General features: G+C 44.3%; 2 protein-coding genes across 2 annotated transcripts in view; both read left to right on the top strand.

Moving 5' to 3' along the window:
• The window catches only part of LOC109764614 (uncharacterized), a 200,070-nt gene that overhangs the window by 54,370 nt on the left and 124,409 nt on the right, over positions 1–21,291 (top strand). The gene's annotated exons all lie outside the window — the stretch shown is intronic.
• Positions 1,501–2,553, top strand: LOC141023228 (uncharacterized). Its single transcript, XM_073499575.1, has one exon. The coding sequence runs from the start codon at positions 1,501–1,503 to the stop codon at positions 2,551–2,553; it is 1,053 nt and encodes a 350-aa protein (XP_073355676.1).

The raw sequence follows: 21,291 nt of genomic DNA on the forward strand, positions 1-21,291 counted from the left end.
TTTTAGCGAACAGATTGAAGCTCATCCTACCTTCCATCATCTCAGATAACCAGAGTGCCTTCGTGCCGGGCAGGTTAATCACTGACAACGTTCTCATAGCATATGAGATCTCCCATTACATCATGAACAAGCGCAGCGGTAAGGAAGGATTTGATGCGGTGAAGGCGGACATGAGAAAAGCCTATGACCGAGTGGAATGGTGCTCCCTTGAGGCCATGTTATGCAAGTTGGGATTTAGGAGGAGTTGGGTGGACCTAATTATGAAGTGTGTCCGAACAGTGCGGTACCAGATAAAGGTCAATGGTGCCTACACACATCAGTTGTGCCCTTCGGGAGGCCTTTGGCAAGGGGATCCCTTGTCCCCCTACCTTTTTGCCATCTGTACAGAGGGCCTCTCAGCTCTGCTAAAGGATGCAGATCAGAACAGTACGCTGCATGGAGTGAAGATCTGCCCAAGAGCACCTTGTGTTCCACATTTATTTTTTGCCGATGACTCGATGCTATTGATGAAGGCAAACCAACAGGAGGCGACGATACTACATGAGGCACTTGAACTCTATGAAGCATGCTCTAGATAGTGCATAAATGTGGAGAAATCAGCCATCATGTTTAGTCCAAACACTTGTGCAACAGATAAGGTTTCAGTCAAGTCCATGCTTCAGATTGTGAGTGAAAACTGGAATGAAAAGTACCTCGGTCTTCCGGTCCACGTGGGGCGGTCCAGGAGGAATGCTTTTGAATACATCAAACGAAATATGTGTGGACGTGTCTATGGTTGGCAGGAGAGACTACTGGCAAAGGAAAGCAAGGAGGTCCTGGTTAAAGCTGTGGCACAGGCGATTCCTACCTTTGCAATGTCTTCTTCGACCTAACCAAAACTTTCTGCTCGGAGCTGGATGCACTGTTAGGGAAATTCTGGTGGAGCCAACAGGATAAGAAGAACCCCATTCACTGGTTGAGTTGGGACAAGCTGACGAAGCCCAAGGCAGTGGGGGGTTTGGGCTTCAGGGATATGCACAGTTTCAATGTCGCTATGTTGTCAAGGCAGGGGTGGAGGCTGATCCAAAACCCACACTGTCTATGCACGAGGGTTCTAAAGGCACGGTATTTCCCAAACTGCAGTGTCCTTGAAGCTACTCTGCACGATGGCATCTCATATTCGTGGAGAAGCATTCTTCATGGGCTGGAACTAATCAAAGAAGGTTATATCTGGAGGATAGGAGACAGCTCCAATGTGAACATCTGGACAGATTCGCTGATTCCGAGGCTGTGGTCTTGGAGAGTTATCACTCCAAGAGGGGCAAGCATCCTGTCCCAGGTGGAAGAACTCATTTGTCCGATCACTGGTGGATGGGATGAGAGGCTCGTCAAGGAAACTTTCTGCATGGACGATGCTCGAATTATTCTGTAGATACCTCTACGGGAAGGAGCGGATGATTTTATTGCTTGACATTTTGATAGCAAGGGAACCACTCTGTAAAAAGTGCATACAAACAGCACATGGAACTGCGCAGTGAGATAAGCAATGGAGCACCAGGCTCAAGCTCGGCCGGAGTCGGTCGGCTAGAGGAAAATTCAGACCAGTCCTGGAAGCGCATATGGAAGCTACCGTGCCCGACGAAGCTGCAGATGTTTGTATGGCGGATCAGGCATGAGTCCCTAGCTCTCTGTACAAATCTAGAGAGGAAAGGTGTGAAGCTGAAGCAGTCAAAATGCTTCTTCTATGGCCGGGCGGTGGAGGATGGAGGCCACCTATTCATTCGCTATAAGGTGGTGAAGGAAGTTTGGCAGGAGCTCTGGTTAGAGAAGGAAAGAATTCAGCTAGAAGGCATAACAGGCGCGCACACAATGCTTGATTCTGTTTGGGAGATGGATGTTAACAACAGGGTGATGATAAGCACTTTATGGTGGCAGTGGTGGAACATCAGGAACAAAGTCCGGGAGGAAGAACTGACGGTCAGTGCGGCAGAGCTCGTGCGTCGCATCCGCAGCAGTACCATTGAATGTGCACAGATTTTTCAGTCAGAACCAAAGGAAACAAGGGTAGGCAAATGGCAGCCCCCCAGCCATGATGAGCTAAAGGTCAATCTAGATGGAGCCTTCACTCCTGATAGCAGCTTTGGAGGATGGGGTGTGGTCGTCCGTGATTCTGACGGTCAAATCATCGCTGCGCGAGCAGGGAGACAGGAGCACACTCAGGATGCGTTTCAAGCTGAGCTAAATGCAATGGGGGCGGCAGTTGCACTAGCAGCAGACCTGGGTGTACTTCGAGTAATTTTCGAGACGGACCCGCAGCTACTTGCTGATGCGATGGATCTCCAGAAGGTGGATTCCACACCGTACGCTATAGTCATAGAGGACATTAAGTTTCAGCTGAAACTGTGGTTTGCCAAGCATAGTGTGCGTGCTTGCAGCCGGAATGTGAATTCTGTTGCAAATGAGCTTGCTCACATTGGTAGTACCTGTCTACCGAACGATTGTATGCAGTGGGAGAACAATGTACCGCCCTCAGTGGCTGAATGTGCTTTCGGGGATTTGCCTAAGCACCGTTAATCTATAAAGCGTTGCTTTCGTTTCAAAAAAAAGCTAGCATATAGCAAAAAAAATTATGAATCTCCCAGTTGCCTAGCATAAGCAGCCATTTTTGTGGGCTACTTTATTACTCACTCTTGAAATCTTAATCAGCTTGCAGGTTTGAAAACTCATCATAATAGTAGTATCCTGCTCATAAGATACCACCATCTTGATCCATTAATCATGTTGGAGATCAAGGCATCATCGACTGCGGCACAAACAGTCACTGCGACAACAACACCCTTAAAATGCATGATACGTTGAGTCCATTGGAACTGTACACATTAGTGTTGCAAATAATTGTTGTACTTTCAACCCGAAAGCGACAAAATAGATAAATCTTATAGCGGCCGGGTTATTTTATGATTGTCAACAAATCTAATACTGCAATTGCAATTTATCATAACATCGGAAAGAGTCTATATAAGAGCTTTTAAGCAAGTCCACATACTCAACTATCATTTAGTCTTTCACAATTGCTAACACTCACGGAATACTTATGGGTATGGAGTTTTAATCGGACACAGAGAAAGATAGGGGCTTATAGTTTCTATTGGAAATATGCCCTAGAGGTATCTCTGGGCCCACTCGGTAATGCATCATCATAATGAGCTCAATGTGACTAAGGCGTTAGTCACGGGATCATGCATTGCGGTACGAGTAAAGAGACTTGCCGGTAACGAGATTGAACAAGGTATTGGGATACCGACGATCGAATCTCGGGCAAGTAACATACCGATTAACAAAGGGAATTGCATACGGGATTGATTGAATCCTCGACATCGTGGTTCATCCGATGAGATCATCATGGAACGTGTGGGAGCCAACATGGGTATCCAGATCCCGCTGTTGGTTATTGACCGGAGAGGCGTCTCGGTCATGTCTGCATGTCTCCCGAACCCGTAGGGTCTACACACTTAAGGTTCGGTGACGCTAGGGTTATAGAGATATGTGTATGCGGAAACCCGAAAGTTGTTCGGAGTCCCGGATGAGATCCCGGACATCACGAGGAGTTCCGGAATGGTCCGGAGGTAAAGAATTATATATAGGAAGTCAAGTTTCGGCCACCGGGAAAGTTTCGGGGGTTACCGGTATTGTACCGGGACCACCGGAAGGGTCCCGGGGGTCCATCGGGTGGGGCCACCTATCCCGGAGGGCCCCGTGGTCTGAAGCGGGAAGGGAACCAGCCCCTAGTGGGCTGGGCGCCCCCCCATGGGCCTCCCCCTGCGCCTAGGGTTGGAAACCCTAGGGTGGGGGGCGCCCCACTTGCCTTGGGGGGCAAGGCACCCCCTTGGCCGCCGCCCCCCCTCTAGATGGGGTTTGGCCGGCGCCCTCCCCCCTCCCAGGGGGCCTATATAAAGGGGGGGAGGGGGGCAGCAACATTACAGCCTTGGGCGCCTCCCTCCTCCCCTGCTACACCTCTCTCTCTCGTAGAAGCTCGGCGAAGCCCTGCCGACATCCCGCTACATCCACCACCACGCCGTCGTGCTGCTGGATCTCCATCAACCTCTCCTCCCCCCTTGCTGGATCAAGAAGGAGGAGACGTCGCTGCACCGTACGTGTGTTGAACGCGGAGGTGCCGTCCGTTCGGCACTCGGTCATCGGTGATTTGAATCACGGCGAGTACGACTCCGTCATCCACGTTCATTGGAACGCTTCCGCTCGCGATCTACAAGGGTATGTAGATGCACTCCTTTCCCCTCGTTGCTAGTATACTCCATAGATGCACCTTGGTGAGCGTAGGAAAATTTTAAATTATGCTACGATTCCCAACAGTGGCATCATGAGCCAGGCCTATGCGTAGTTACTATGCACGAGTAGAACACAAAGTAGTTGTGGGCGTTGATGTTGCCAATTCTTCTTGCCGCTACTAGTCGTATCTTGTTTCGGCGGCATTGTAGGATGAAGCGGCCCGGATCGACCTTACACGTACGCTTACGTGAGACAGGTTCCACCGACTGACATGCACTAGTTGCATAAGGTGGCTAGCGGGTGTCTGTCTCTCCTACTTTAGTCGGAACGGATTCGATGAAAAGGGTCCTTATGAAGGGTAAATAGAAATTGGCAAATCACGTTGTGGTCATACGTAGGTAAGAAACGTTCTTGCTAGAAACCTACAAACCACGTAAAAACTTGCAACAACAATTAGAGGACGTCTAACCTGTTTTTGCAGCAAGTGCTATGTGATGTGATATGGCCAGAAGATGTGATGAATGATATATGTGATGTATGAGATTGATCATATTCTTGTAATAGGAATCACGACTTGCATGTCGATGAGTATGACAACCGGCAGGAGCCATAGGAGTTGTCTTTATTATTTTGTATGACCTGCGTGTCATTGAATAAACGCCATGTAAATTACTTTACTTTGTTGCTAAACGCGTTAGCCATAGAAGTAGAAGTAATCGTTGTCGTGACGACTTCATGAAGACACAATGATGGAGATCATGATGATGGAGATCATGGTGTCATGCGAGTGACGAAGATGATCATGGTGCCCCGAAGATGGAGATCAAAGGAGCATAATGATATTGGCCATATCATGTCACTATTTGATTGCATGTGATGTTTATCATGTTTTTGCATCTTATTTGCTTAGAACGACGGTAGTAAGTAAGATGATCCCTTATAATAATTTCAAGAAAGTGTTCTCCCTAACTGTGCACCGTTGCGAAGGATCGTTGTTTCGAAGCACCACGTGATGATCGGGTGTGATAGGTTCTAACGTTCGAATACAACGGGTGTTGACGAGCCTAGCATGTACAGACATGGCCTCGGAACACACGCAATACACTTAGGTTGACTTTACGAGCCTAGCATGTACAGACATGGCCTCGGAACACGGAGGACCGAAAGGTCGAGCATGAGTCGTATAGAAGATACGATCAACATGGAGATGTTCACCGATCTTGACTAGTCCGTCTCACGTGATGATCGGACACGGCCTAGTTAACTCGGATCATGTTTCACTTAGATGACTAGAGGGATGTCTATCTGAGTGGGAGTTCATTAAATAATTTGATTAGATGAACTTAATTATTATGAACTTAGTCTAAAAATCTTTACACTATGTCTTGTAGATCAAATGGCCAACGTTGTCCTCAATTTCAACGCGTTCCTAGAGAAAACCAAGCTGAAAGATGATGGCAGCAACTATACGGACTGGGTCCGGAACTTGAGGATCATCCTCATAGTAGCCAAGAAAGATTATGTCTTAGAAGCACCGCTAGGTGAAGCACCAATCCCAGAGAACCAAGACGTTATGAACGCTTGGCAATCACGTGCTGATGATTACTCCCTCGTTCAGTGCGGCATGCTTTACAGCTTAGAACCGGGTCTCCAAAAGCGTTTTGAGAAACATGGAGCATATGAGATGTTCGAGGAGCTGAAATTGGTTTTCCAAGCTCATGCCCGGGTCGAGAGATATGAAGGCTCCGACAAGTTCTTCAGCTGTAAAATGGAGGAAAATAGTTCTGTAAGTGAGAACATACTCAGAATGTCTGGGTTGCACAACCGCTTGACTCAGCTGGGAGTTAATCTCCCGGATGACGCGGTCATTGACAGAATCCTTCAGTCGCTTCCACCAAGCTACAAGAGCTTTGTGATGAACTTCAATATGCAGGGGATGGAAAAGACCATTCCTGAGATATATTCAATGCTGAAATCAGCGGAGGTGGAGATCAGAAAAGAACATCAAGTGTTGATGGTGAATAAAACCACTAAGTTCAAGAAGGGCAAGGGTAAGAAGAACTTCAAGAAGGACGGCAAGGGAGTTGCCGCGCCCGGTAAACCAGTTACTGGGAAGAAGCCAAGGAATGGACCCAAGCCCGAGACTGAGTGCTTTTATTGCAAGGGAAGTGGTCACTGGAAGCGGAACTGCCCCAAATACTTAGCGGACAAGAAGGCCGGCAACACCAAAGGTATATGTGATATACATGTAATTGATGTGTACCTTACCAGTACTCGTAGTAGCTCTTGGGTATTTGATACCGGTGCGGTTGCTCATATTTGTAACTCAAAACAGGAACTACGGAATAAACGGAGACTGGCGAAGGACGAGGTGACGATGCGCGTCGGGAATGGTTCCAAGGTCGATGTGATCGCCGTCGGCACGCTACCTCTGCATCTACCCACGGGATTAGTTTTAAACCTCAATAATTGTTATTTAGTACCAGCTTTGAGCATGAACATTGTATCTGGATCTCGTTTAATTCGAGATGGCTACTCATTTAAATCCGAGAATAATGGTTGTTCTATTTATTTGAGAGATATGTTTTATGGTCATGCCCCGCTGGTCAATGGTTTATTCTTGATGAATCTCGAACGTGATGTTACACATGTTCATAGTGTGAATACCAAAAGATGTAAAGTTGATAACGATAGTCCCACATATCTGTGGCACTTCCGCCTTGGTCACATTGGTGTCAAGCGCATGAAGAAGCTCCATGCAGATGGACTTTTGGAGTCTCTTGATTACGAATCATTTGACACGTGCGAACCATGCCTCATGGGTAAGATGACCAAGACTCCGTTCTTCGGAACAATGGAGCGAGCAACCAACTTATTGGAAATCATACATACCGATGTGTGTGGTCCAATGAGTGCTGAGGCTCGCGGAGGATATCGTTATGTTCTCACTCTCACTGATGACTTAAGTAGATATGGGTATGTCTACCTAATGAAATACAAGTCTGAAACCTTTGAAAAGTTCAAGGAATTTCAGAGTGAAGTTGAGAATCAACGTGACAGGAGAATAAAATTCTTACGATCAGATCGTGGTGGAGAATATTTAAGTCACGAATTTGGTACACACTTAAGGAAATGTGGAATAGTTTCACAACTCACGCCGCCTGGAACACCTCAGAGAAACGGTGTGTCCGAACGTCGTAATCGCACTCTATTGGATATGGTGCGATCTATGATGTCTCTTACCGATTTACCGCTCTCATTTTGGGGCTATGCTTTAGAGACGGCCGCATTCACTTTAAATAGGGCTCCGTCGAAATCCGTTGAGACGACACCGTATGAATTATGGTTTGGGAAGAAACCTAAGCTGTCGTTTCTAAAAGTTTGGGGATGCGATGCTTATGTCAAGAAACTTCAACCTGAAAAGCTCGAACCCAAGTCGGAGAAATGCGTCTTCATAGGATACCCTAAGGAAACCATTGGGTATACCTTCTACCTCAGATCCGAAGGCAAGATCTTCGTTGCCAAGAACGGGTCCTTTCTGGAGAAGGAGTTTCTCTCGAAAGAATTGAGTGGGAGGAAAGTGGAACTTGATGAGGTGATAGTCACCCCTTCTGAACTGGAAAGTAGCGCAACGCGGGAAGGTGTTTCTGTGGTGCCTACACCGACTGGGGAGGAAGTTAATGATGATGATCATGAAGCTTCGGATCAAGTTACTACTGAACTTCGTAGGTCCACAAGGACACGTTCTGCACCAGAGTGGTACGGCAACCCTGTCCTAGAAATCATGTTGTTAGACAACGGTGAACCTTCGAACTATGAAGAAGCGATGGCGGGCCCGGATTCCGACAAATGGCTAGAAGCCATGAAATCCGAGATAGGATCCATGTATGAAAACGAAGTATGGACTTTGACTGACTTGCCCGATGATCGGCGAGCCATAGAAAACAAATGGATCTTTAGGAAGAAGACGGACGCGGATGGTAATGTGACCATCTACAAAGCTCGACTTGTCGCTAAGGGTTATCGACAAGTTCAAGGGGTTGACTACGATGAGACTTTCTCACCCGTAGCGAAGCTGAAGGCAGTCCGAATCATGTTAGCAATTGCCGCATACTTTGATTATGAGATATGGCAGATGGACGTCAAAACGGCATTCCTTAACGGCTTCCTTAAGGAAGAGTTGTATATGATGCAGCCGGAAGGTTTTGTCGATCCTAAGAATGCTAACAAAGTATGCAAGCTCCAGCGCTCAATCTATGGGCTGGTGCAAGCATCTCGGAGTTGGAACATTCGCTTTGATGAGATGATCAAAGCGTTTGGGTTTACACAGACTTATGGAGAAGCCTGTGTTTACAAGAAAGTGAGTGGGAGCTCTGTAGCATTTCTCATATTATATGTGGATGACATACTATTGATGGGAAATGATATAGAATTCTTGGAAAGTATAAAGGCCTATTTGAATAAGTGTTTTTCAATGAAGGACCTTGGAGAAGCTGCTTATATATTAGGCATCAAGATCTATAGAGATAGATCGAGACGCCTCATTGGTCTTTCACGGAGTACATACCTTGACAAGATATTGAAGAAGTTCAATATGGATCAGTCCAAGAAGGGGTTCTTGCCTGTATTGCAAGGTGTGCAATTGAGCACGGCTCAATGCCCGACCACGGCAGAAGATATAGAAAAGATGAGTGTCATCCCCTATGCCTCGGCCATAGGGTCTATTATGTATGCCATGCTGTGTACCAGACCTGATGTAAACCTTGCCGTAAGTTTGGTAGGAAGGTACCAAAGTAATCCCGGCATGGAACACTGGACAGCGGTCAAGAATATTCTGAAGTACCTGAAGAGGACTAAGGATATGTTTCTCGTTTATGGAGGTGACGAAGAGCTCGTCGTAAAGGGTTACATCGACGCTAGCTTTGACACAGATCTGGATGACTCGAAGTCACAAACCGGATACGTGTATATTTTGAATGGAGGAGCAGTAAGCTGGTGCAGTTGCAAGCAAAGCGTCGTGGCGGGATCTACATGTGAAGCGGAGTACATGGCGGCCTCGGAGGCAGCACAGGAAGCAGTCTGGATGAAGGAGTTCATTACCGACCTAGGGCTGATTCCCAATGCGTCGGGCCCGATGACTCTCTTCTGTGACAACACTGGAGCTATTGCCCTTGTGAAGGAGCCCAGGTTTCACAAGAAGACCAGGCATATCAAGCGTCGCTTCAACTCCATTCGTGAAAGTGTTCAAAATGGAGACATAGATATTTGTAAAGTACATACGGACCTGAATGTAGCAGATCCGTTGACTAAACCTCTCCCTAGAGCAAAACATGATCAACACCAGGACGCAATGGGTGTTCGATTCATCACAATGTAACTAGATTATTGACTCTAGTGCAAGTGGGAGACTATTGGAAATATGCCCTAGAGGCAATAATAAATGGTTATTATTATATTTCTTTGTTCATGGTAATTGTCTATTGTTCATGTTGTAATTGTATTGTCCGGAAATCATAATACATGTGTGAATACATAGACCACAACGTGTCCCTAGTAAGCCTCTAGTTGACTAGCTCGTTGATCAACAGATAGTCATGGTTTCCTGACTATGGACATTGGATGTCATTGATAACGGGATCACATCATTAGGAGAATGATGTGATGGACAAGACCCAATCCTAAGCATAGCATAAAAGATCGTGTAGTTTCGTTTGCTAGAGCTTTTCCAATGTCAAGTATCTTTTCCTTAGACCATGAGATCGTGCAACTCCCGGACACCGTAGGAGTGCTTTGGGTGTGCCAAACGTCACAACGTAACTGGGTGACTATAAAGGTGCACTACGGGTATCTCCGAAAGTGTCTGTTGGGTTGGCACGGATCGAGACTGGGATTTGTCACTCCGTGTGACGGAGAGGTATCTCTGGGCCCACTCAGTAATGCATCATCATAATGAGCTCAATGTGACTAAGGCGTTAGTCACGGGATCATCCATTGCGGTACGAGTAAAGAGACTTGCCGGTAACGAGATTGAACAAGGTATTGGGATACCGACGATCGAATCTCGGGCAAGTAACATACCGATTAACAAAGGGAATTGCATACGGGATTGATTGAATCCTCGACATCGTGGTTCATCCGATGAGATCATCGTGGAACGTGTGGGAGCCAACATGGGTATCCAGATCCCGCTGTTGGTTATTGACCGGAGAGGCGTCTCGGTCATGTCTGCATGTCTCCCGAACCCGTAGGGTCTACACACTTAAGGTTCAGTGACGCTAGGGTTGTAGAGATATGTGTATGCGGAAACCCGAAAGTTGTTCTGAGTCCCGGATGAGATCCCGGACGTCACGAGGAGTTCCGGAATGGTCCGGAGGTAAAGAATTATATATAGGAAGTCAAGTTTCGGCCACCGGGAATGTTTCGGGGGTTACCGGTATTGTACCGGGACCACCGGAAGGGTCCCGGGGGTCCACCGGGTGGGGCCACCTATCCCGGAGGGCCCCGTGGGCTAAAGTGGGAAGGGAACCAGCCCCTAGTGGGCTGGGCGCCCCCCATGGGCCTCCCCCCTGCGCCTAGGGTTGGAAACCCTAGGGTGGGGGGCGCCCCACTTGCCTTGGGGGGCAAGGCACCCCCTTGGCCGCCGCCCCCCCCTCTAGATGGGGTTTGGCCGGCGCCCCCCTTCCCAGGGGGCCTATATAAAGGGGGGGGGGAGGGAGGGCAGCAACATTACAGCCTTGGGCGCCTCCCTCCTCCCCTGCTACACCTCTCTCTCTCGTAGAAGCTCGGCGAAGCCCTGCCGACATCCCGCTACATCCACCACCACGCCGTCGTGCTGCTGGATCTCCATCAACCTCTCCTCCCCCCTTGCTGGATCAAGAAGGAGGAGACGTCGCTGCACCGTACGTGTGTTGAACGCGGAGGTGCCGTCCGTTCGGCACTCGGTCATCGGTGATTTGAATCACGGCGAGTACGACTCCGTCATCCACGTTCATTGGAACGCTTCCGCTCGCGATCTACAAGGGTATGTAGATGCACTCCTTTCCCCTCGTTGCTAGTATACTCCATAGATGCACCTTGGTGAGCGTAGGAAAATTTTAAATTATGCTACGATTCCCAACAGTTTCGCCTCCCAACCTTTTACCTCAAGGGTAATGTCAACAATAATAATTCATGCTAACTTACATCCAATTGGATATATATATATCAGGATCTTTCCAACACAATGTGCTTGCCAAATGATAAAATGTAAAAAGGAAAGGTGAAGATCACCATGACTCTTGCATAAGGTAAAAGGAAAAGATAGGCCCTTCGCAGAGGGAAGCAGAGGTTGTCATGCGCTTTTGGTTGGATACACGAAATCTTAATGCAAAAGAACGTCACTTTAGATTGCCACTTGTGATATGGACCTTTATTATGCAGTCTGTCGCTTTTATTTCTTCCACATCACAAGATCGTATAAAGCTTATTTTCTCCACACTAATAAATCATAGATATTTAGAGAGCAATTTTTATTGCTTGCACCGATGACAACTTACTTGAAGGATCTTACTCAATCCATAGATAGATATGGTGGACACTCATGGCAATACTGGGTTTAAGGATATTTGGAGGCATAAGTACTATCTCTACTTGGTGCAAAGAATTTGGCTAGCTTGAGAGGGAAAGGCAAGCTCAACATGTTGGATGATCCATGACAATATACTTTATTTCAGATGCAAGAAAACATAACCCGTTATGTTGTCTTCCTTGTCCAACATCAACTCTTTAGCATGTCATATTTTAATGAGTGCTCACAATCATTAAAGATGTCCAAGATAGTATATTTATATGTGAAAACCTCTCTTTCTTTATTACTTCCTATTAATTGCAACGATGACCAAAACTATGGTTTTCAACTCTCAACAACTTTTATTCATCATACTCTTTTATATGTGAAGTCATTACTCTCCATAAGATCAATATGATCTCTTTATTTATTTTTATTCTTTCTTTTTCTTTTATTCCCTCAAGATCATAGCAAGATGATCAAGCCCTTGACTCAACACTAATCTTTATTATATAGCTCACGGACTCGATTACATAGACGGATCATAAGGCAAAACTCAAAACTAAATCATACTAAAACTTTACTCTACTAGATCAAGATATTACCAAAAGGATCGAACTAAGAAAAATGGTAAAGATAGGAGTGTGATGGTGATACGATACCGGGGCACCTCCCCCAAGCTTGGCAGTTGCCAAGGGGAGTGCCCATACCCATATGATTATATCTCCTTTGCTGGCGAAGAAGATGGTGGTGTTGATGATGTAGGTTTGTCGTCCCTGTTCCTTAATTTGCGCTTGAGGATGGAATTTTTCCCCCTTAGGTCATCGATTTCCCGCTCATGACTTAATATCTTTTTGCACAATTCCTGTTTGTTCTCCTGCAAGAGACGAAAAGGGATAAACTCGATCTTAGGTTTCTTTGCTTTAGCAGGGAGGCTTGACTTTTTAAACTCCACATGCATGTCCCCAGGTTGAGGTAGTGGGACTTCAGCTTCATCTAAGCTCGTCTCCTCCTTTCCCTTAGGCTCGTAGTCTTCTTCTTCCTCCGTGGTCCAACCACAATGCTCTAAGTCCCCGTAGACCTTAGGGTCTGCAAGGTAATCAGCCACATAGCTTTCTCCCTCCGAATCCTGGGACGACATATTGCTCTATCTGCGGCAGAAACAACTCAAAACGAAAAGAGAGGAAATTTGCGTGATACGGTGGTCAAAACCTTCGGGAGATTATATAATGATTTTTTACCGACCAAAAGAAGTATCGTGCAAGAAAACGGAGTCCGGAGAGTGCACGGGGTGCCCACGAGTCAGGGGGTGCGCCCAGGGGGGTAGGGCGCGCCCTCCACCCTCGTGGAAGCCCCGTGTCCTTCCCGGACTGCTTCTTATTTTCCTATTTTCCTAAATATTCCAAAACGGAGAAAAATTGCCATTAGAACTGTTTTGGAGTCGGTTTACTTACCATACCAAATACCTATTCATTTTTGGAGTTTGAAGCATTCTGGACAGTGTCTCTTATGTATTCCTCCGGGGTTACGGTTTCAATAATATTAGTTTCAACATTTATGGGATTACCTGAGATATAATGTTTAATTCTTTGACCGTTCACCACCTTCGGATTTGTTCCTTCGAAGTTTTTGATTTTTATGGCACCGGAACGATAGACCTCCTCGATAACGTAAGGTCCTTCCCATTTAGAGAGAAGTTTTCCTGCAAAAAATCTTAAACGAGAGTTGTATAGCAAAACATAATCACCCACATTAAACTCATGCTTTTGTATCCTTTTGTCATGCCATCTTTTAACTTTTTCTTTAAACAATTTGGCATTCTCATAGGCTTGGGTTCTCCATTCATCAAGTGAGCTAATGTCAAATAACCTCTTCTCACCGGCAAGTTTGAAATCATAGTTGAGCTCTTTAATAGCCCAATATGCCTTATGTTCAAGTTCGAGAGGTAAGTGACATGCTTTTCCATAAACCATTTTATACGGAGACATACCCATAGGATTTTTATATGTAGTTCTATAGGCCCATAATGCATCATCAAGTTTCTTGGACCAATTCTTTCTAGATCTATTAACAGTCTTTTGCAAAATTAATTTGAGATCTCTATTGCTCAATTCTACTTGACCACTAGACTGTGGGTGATATGGAGATGCAATTCTATGGTTAATATCATACTTAGCAAGCATTTTACGGAAAGCACCATGAATAAAATGAGAACCACCATCAGTCATTAAGTATCTAGGGACTCCAAACCTCGGAAAAATAACTTCTTTAAGCATCTTAATAGAAGTGTTATGATCAGCATTACTAGTTGGAATAGCTTCTACCCACTTAGTAACGTAATCAACAACAACTAAAATATGTGTATATCCATTAGAGGCAGGAAACGGTCCCATGTAAGCGAAACCCCAAACATCAAATGGTTCAATAACAAGTGAATAATTCATAGGCATTTCTTGACGTCTACTAATGTTTCCAATTCTTTAACATTCATCACAAGACAAGACAAACTTACGGGCATCCTTGAAGAGAGTAGGCCAATAAAATCCGGATTGCAATACCTTATGTGCAGTTCTATCTCCAGCGTGGTGCCCTCCATAAGCCTCGGAGTGACACTTGTGTACGATCTGTTCCTGTTCATGCTCAGATACACAACACCTAATAACACCATCTACTCCTTCTGTATAAAGGTGTGGGTCATCCCAAAAGTAATGTCTTAAATCATAAAAGAACCTTTTCTTTTGTTGGTATGTGAAACTAGGTGGTATAAATTTAGCAACAATGTAATTAGCATAATCAGCATACCATGGAGCAGTACGAGAAGCATTTATGACAGCTAATTGTTCATCAGGAAAGCTATCATCAATAGGTAGTGGGTCATCAAGAACATTCTCTAACCTAGACAAATTGTCTACAACGGGATTCTCAGCTCCCTTTCTATCACTAATATGCAAATCAAATTCTTGCAACAAGAGAACCCATCTAATAAGTCTAGGTTTAGCATCTTTCTTTTCCATGAGATATTTAATAGCAGCATGATTAGTGTGAATAGTTACTTTAATATCAACAATATAAGGTCTCAACTTATCACAAGCAATTACAGCTGCTAAAAATTATTTTTCCGTAGTAGCATAATTTCTCTGAGCACTGTCTAGAGTTTTACTAGCATATTGAATGACATTTAATTTCTTATCAACTCTTTGTCCTAGAACAGCACCTACAACATAATCACTAGCATCACACATAATTTCAAAGGGTAAATTCCAATCAGGTGGCTGAACAATAGGTGCAGAAATTAATGCTTTCTTAAGTATTTCAAATGCTTCTACACAATCATCATCAAAGACAAAAGGAATATCTTTTTGTAATAGATTACTTAGAGGCCGAGAAATTTTTGAGAAGTCCTTAATGAACCTCCTATAAAAACCGGCATGGCCAAGGAAACTTCTTATACCTTTGATGTCCTTGGGACACGGCATCTTTTCAATAGCATCAACTTTAGCTTTATCAACTTCAATACCTCTTTCAGAAATTTTATGCCCCAAGACAATGCCTTCATTAACCATAAAGTGGCATTTCTCCTAGTTCAAGACAAGGTTAGTTTCTTCACATCTCTACAAAACTCGATCAAGGTTGCTCAAGCAATCATCAAAAGAGGACCCATAGACAGAGAAATCATCCATGAAAACCTCACAAATCTTTTCACAAAAGTCGTAGAATATAGCCATCGTGCATCTTTGAAAGGTAGCAGGTGCATTACATAAACCAAAAGGCATACGTCTATAAGCAAAAGTACCGAAAGGGCAAGTAAAAGTGGTCTTTTCTTGATCATCAGTTGACACAGGTATTTGAGAGAAACTAGAGTAACCATCTAGAAAGCAAAAATGTGTATGTTTGGATAACCTTCCTAGCATTTGATCAATGAAAGGCAAAGGATAATGATCTTTCTTAGTAGCTTTATTTAATTTACGGAAATCAATTACCATCCTATAACCTGTAATAATTCTTTGCGGGATCAACTCATCTTTATCATTAGGAACGACAGTAATACCTCCCTTCTTAGGGACACAATGGACAGGCCTTACCCACTGACTATCAGCAACAGGATAAATTATACCTGCCTCAAGGAACTTTAGTATTTCCTTTCTTACCACTTCTTTCATCTTAGGATTTAGCCGTCGTTGGTGATCAATAACTGGTTTGGTGTCTTTCTCCAAATTTATTTTGTGTTGACATAGAGTGGGACTAATACCCTTAAGATCATCAAGAGTATATCCAATAGCAGCACGATGCTTCTTGAGAGTTTTCAATAATTTCCCTTCCTCATGCTCTGAAAGGTTAGCACTAATAATAACAGGATATATCTTCTTTTCATCAAGATAAGCATATTTGAGAGTATCAGGTAATGGTTTAAGCTCAAACACCGGATCACCCTTGGGTGGAGGAGGATCCCCTAGGATTTCAACATGCAAATTGTGTTTCAGAATAGGTCCCTGTTTAAAGTATACTTCATCTATTTCCCTTCTTTCATTCATGAACATATCATTTTCATGATCGAGCAAATATTGTTCTAAAGGATCATTAGGAGGCACGGCAATAGAAGCAAGACCAATAATTTCATCCTTACTAGGCAATTCCTCATCACGAGGTTGTCTACGAAATTTAGAAAAATTAAACTCATGAGACATATCATCCAAACCAATAGTAACAACATCCTTTTCGCAGTCTATCCTAGCATTGACATTATTCAAGAAGGGTCTACCAAATATAATGGGACAAAAGCTATCTTGTGGGGAACCAAGAACAAGAAAATCAGCAGGATATTTAACCTTCCCACACAAGACTTTAACATCTCTAACAATCCCAATCGGTGATATGGTATCTCTATTGGCAAGCTTAATGGTAACATCGATATCCTCTATCTCAGCAGGTGCAATATCATGCATAATTTCTTCGTATAAAGAATGAGGTATTGCACTAACACTAGCACCCGTATCACATAAGCCATGATAACAATGATCTCCTATTTTAACAGAAATAACAGGCATGCCTACCATAGGTCTATGTTTATCTTTAGCACCAGGCTTTGCAATTCTAGCAGTTTCCTCACAGAAATAAATAACATGCCCATCAATATTATCAGCCAAGAGATCTTTAATCATAGCAATATTAGGTTCAACTTTAACTTGCTCAGGGGGTGTATAAGTTCTAGTATTACTCTTACGAACCACAGTTGAAGCTTTAGCATGATCCTTTATTCTAACAGGGAAAGGTGGTTTCTCAACATAAGCAGTAGGAACAATAGGATCATTATAAGTGATAGTCTTTTCTTCAACCTTAATAGGTGCAACTACTTTTACTTCAGTGGGAGGATGATATTTAAACCACTTCTCCTTAGGGAGATCAACATGAGTAGCAAATGATTCACAGAAAGAAGCTACTATCTCAGAGTCAAGTCCATATTTAGTGCTAAATTTACGAAGACATCGGTATCCATAAAAGATTTAACACAATCAAACTTAGGTGTTATACCTGACTCATTACCTTTGTCGAGATCCCAATCTTCAGAGTTGCGTTTAATTATTTCCAATAAATCCCATTTGAATTCAATAGTCTTCATCATAAAAGAACCAGTACAAGAAGTATCGAGCATGGAGCGATTGTTGTCAGAAAGCCGAGCATAAAAATTTTGAATAATCATTTCTCTTGAGAGCTCATGATTGGGGCATGAATATAACATTGACTTAAGCCTCCCCCAAGCTTGAGCGATGCTTTCTCCTTCGCGAGGCCAAAAATTATATATATAATTACGAACAATGAAGAAGATGCATAGGATAAAACTTCTGACGAAATTCCAATTTCAGTCGCTTGTAGTCCCATGATCCCATATCATCACATAGCCTATGCCATGTCAATGCATCTCCCTTCGAAGATAAAGGGAAGACCTTCTTCTTGATAACATCATCGGACATACCTGCAAGCTTAAATAATCCACAAACTTCATCCACATAGATTAAGTGCAAATCGGGATGCAATGTTAAATCTCCTGCAAAAGTATTAGCTAGCAGTTTCTCTATCATACCCGAAGGTATTTCAAAGTAAACATTTTCAGTAGGTTCAGTAGGTTGAGGAGAAACTATTTGCTCTACCGGTCGAGGTGAAGATACCCCGAACAAGCCCCTCAAAGGATTACTTTCCATAGTAACAAGTGACAGCAAATTTCAGCACACTATATAAATTTTTCCTTACCAAATTCCACCTACCAAAAGCGCTTCACTCCCCGGCAACGGCGCCAGAAAAGAGTCTTGATGACCCACAAGTATAGGGTATCTATCGTAGTCCTTTCGATAAGTAAGAGTGTCGAACCCAACGAGGAGCAGAAGGAAATTACAAGCGGTTTTCAGTAAGGTATTCTCTGCAAGCACTGAAATTATCGGTAACAGATAGTTTTGTGATAAGGTAATTTGTAACGGGTAGCAAGTAACAAGTGTAAATAAAGTTCAGCAAGGTGGCCCAATCCTTTTTGTAGCAAAGGACAAGCCTGGACAAACTCTTATATAGAGAAAAGCGCTCCCGAGGACACATGGGAATTATCGTCAAGCTAGTTTTCATCACGCTCATATGATTCGCGTTCGGTACTTTGATAATTTGATATGTGGGTGGACCGGTGCTTGGGTGCTGCCCTTACTTGGACAAGCATACCACTTATGATTAACTCCTATTGCAAGAATCCACAACTACAAAAGAAGTATTAAGGTAAACCTAACCATAGCATGAAACATATGGATCCAAATCAGCCCCTTACGAAGAACGCATAAACTAGGGTTTAAGCTTCTGTCACTCTAGCAACCCATCATATACTTATTACTTTGCAATGCCTTCCTCTAGGCCCAAACAATGGTGAAGTGTTATGTAGTCGACGTTCACATGACACCACTAGAGGAGAGACAACATACATCTCATCAAAATATCGAACGAATACCAAATTCACATGACTACTAATAGCAAGACTTCTCCCATGTCCTCAGGAACAAATGTAATTACTCACAATTCATATTCATGTTCATAATCAGAGGGGTATTAATATGCATTAAGGATCTGAACATATAATCTTCCGCCAAATAAACCAACTAGCATCAACTACAAGGAGTAATCAACACTACTAGCAACCCACAGGTACCAATCTGAGGTTTTGATACAAAGATTGGATACAAGAGATGAACTAGGGTTTGAGAGGAGATGGTGCTGGTGAAGATGTTGATGGAAATTGACCCCCTCCCGATGAGAGGATCATTGGTGATGACGATGGTGATGATTTCCCCCTCCCGGAGGGAAGTTTCCCCGGCAGAACAGCTCTGCCGGAGCCCTAGATTGGTTCCGCCAAGGTTCCGCCTCGTGGCGGCGGAGTTTCGTCCCGCAAGCTTGCTTATGATTTTTTCCAGGGTAAAAGACTTCATATAGCAGAAGATGGGCACCGGCGGCCTGCCAGGGGGCCCACGAGGTAGGGAGGCGCGCCCAGGGGGTAGGGCGCGCCCCCACCCTCGTGGCCAGGGTGTGGGCCCCCTCTGGTATTTTCTTCGCTCAGTATTTTTTATAAATCCCAAAAATGACTTCCGTGAAGTTTCAGGACTTTTGGAGTTGCGCAGAATAGGTCTCTAATATTTTCTTCTTTTCCTGCCCAAAATTCCAGCTGCCGGCATTCTCCTTCTTCATGTAAACCTTGTAAAATAAGAGAGAATAGGCATGAGTATTGTGACATAATATGTAATAACAGCCCATAATGCAATAAATATCAATATAACAGCATGATGCAAAATGGACGTATCAGGGATCCCCGCTGTAGGGTTTGCAATATGTTCATGATTTGCTTATGGTGGGTGGCGTGAGTGACAGAAGCACAGACCCGAGTAAGTAAGTTGTTTGCGTATGGGAATAAAGAGGACTTGATACTTTAATGTTATGGTTGGGTTTTACCTTAATGATCTTTAGTAGTTATGGATGTTTGCTAGAGTTCCTATCATTTCATATGATCCAAGAAGAGAAACTATGCTAGCTTATGCCTCTCCCTCGTATAAAATTGCAATAATGATTACCGGTCTAGTTATCGATTGCCTAGGGACAAATAACTTTATTGTGACAAAAAGCTCTCTTCTAAAACTGACTTAGTTGTTTATTTATCTAAATAGCCCCTAGTTTTTATTTACATGCTCTTTATTATCTTGCAAACCTATCCTACAACGCCTACAAAGTACTTCTAGTTTCATACTTGTTCTAGGTAAAGCGAACGTTAAGCGTGCGTAGAGTTCTATCGGTGGTCGATAGAACTTGAGGCAATATTTGTTCTACCTTTAGCTCCTCGTTGGGTTCGACACTCTTACTTATCGAGAAAGGCTACAATCGATCCCCTATACTTGTGGGTTATCATTCATCACACATTGAACTAGGCGCTGCCCTTGAGCCTCCACAGGTGCTCCACCAGATCGTGCTGCAGTTCTTGATGCACCTGTGGGTCTCGGATCTCCTGACGCATATTGAGGAAGGCAGCCCAAGATGCCGGTAGCTGGTGATCAACTTGGCCAAGAGGACCCTGCCTGTAATATGGTTCGGTGTCAAACACTGGCTCTTCCTGCTTGCTCTCAATGATCATGTTATGCAAGATGACACAGCAAGTCATGACTTCCCACATTTTATCTTCCGACCAGGTCAGAGCGGGGTACCGATCAACAGCAAATCAAGATGGGACCACACCAAATGCCCGCTCGACATCCTTCTTACAAGCCTCCTGGCACTTGGCAAAGTAGGAGTTCTTGCCTCCTGGCACAGGGTTTGAGATAGTCTTCACAAATGTGTTCCATCTCAGATAGATGCCATCTGCTAGGTAGTATCCCTTGTTGTAGTGGCGCCCGTCGACCTCGAAGTTCACCGAAAGAGCATGACCTTCAACGAGCTTGGCAAAGACATTCGAGCACTGCAAACGTTGATGTCATTGTGAGTTCCTGGCATACCAAAGAAGGAGTGCCAAATCCAGAGGTCCTGTGTGGCCACTACCTCAAGTACCACACTGCAAGCTCCTTTGCCGCACGTGTACATCCCCTGCCAAGCAAATGGACAGTTTTTCCATGCCCAATGCATGCATTCGATGCTTCCAAGCATCCCAGGAAATCCTCTTGCTGCATTTTGTGCTAGAATCCGAGCAGTGTCTTCGGCATTGAGTGATCGCAAGTACTATGGTCCAAACACTGCCAGCACTGCCCTGTAGAACTTGTACAAATACTCAATGGTGGTGGACTCGGCCATGTGTCCATAGTCTTCAAGTACATCACCGGGAGCTCCGTATGCAAGCATCCTCATAGCTGTCGTGCCCTTCTGGAGTGAGGTGAATCCAAGTGTGCTGGTGCAATCCTTCTTGCAAATGAAGTAGTTGTTGAACTCCCGGATGGAATTCACAATCCTGAGGAAGAGCTTTTGGCTCATCCGATAAC

The sequence above is a fragment of the Aegilops tauschii genome, chromosome 5, assembly GCF_002575655.3.
Source record: "Aegilops tauschii subsp. strangulata cultivar AL8/78 chromosome 5, Aet v6.0, whole genome shotgun sequence".
Classification (NCBI taxonomy): Eukaryota; Viridiplantae; Streptophyta; class Magnoliopsida; order Poales; family Poaceae; genus Aegilops; species Aegilops tauschii.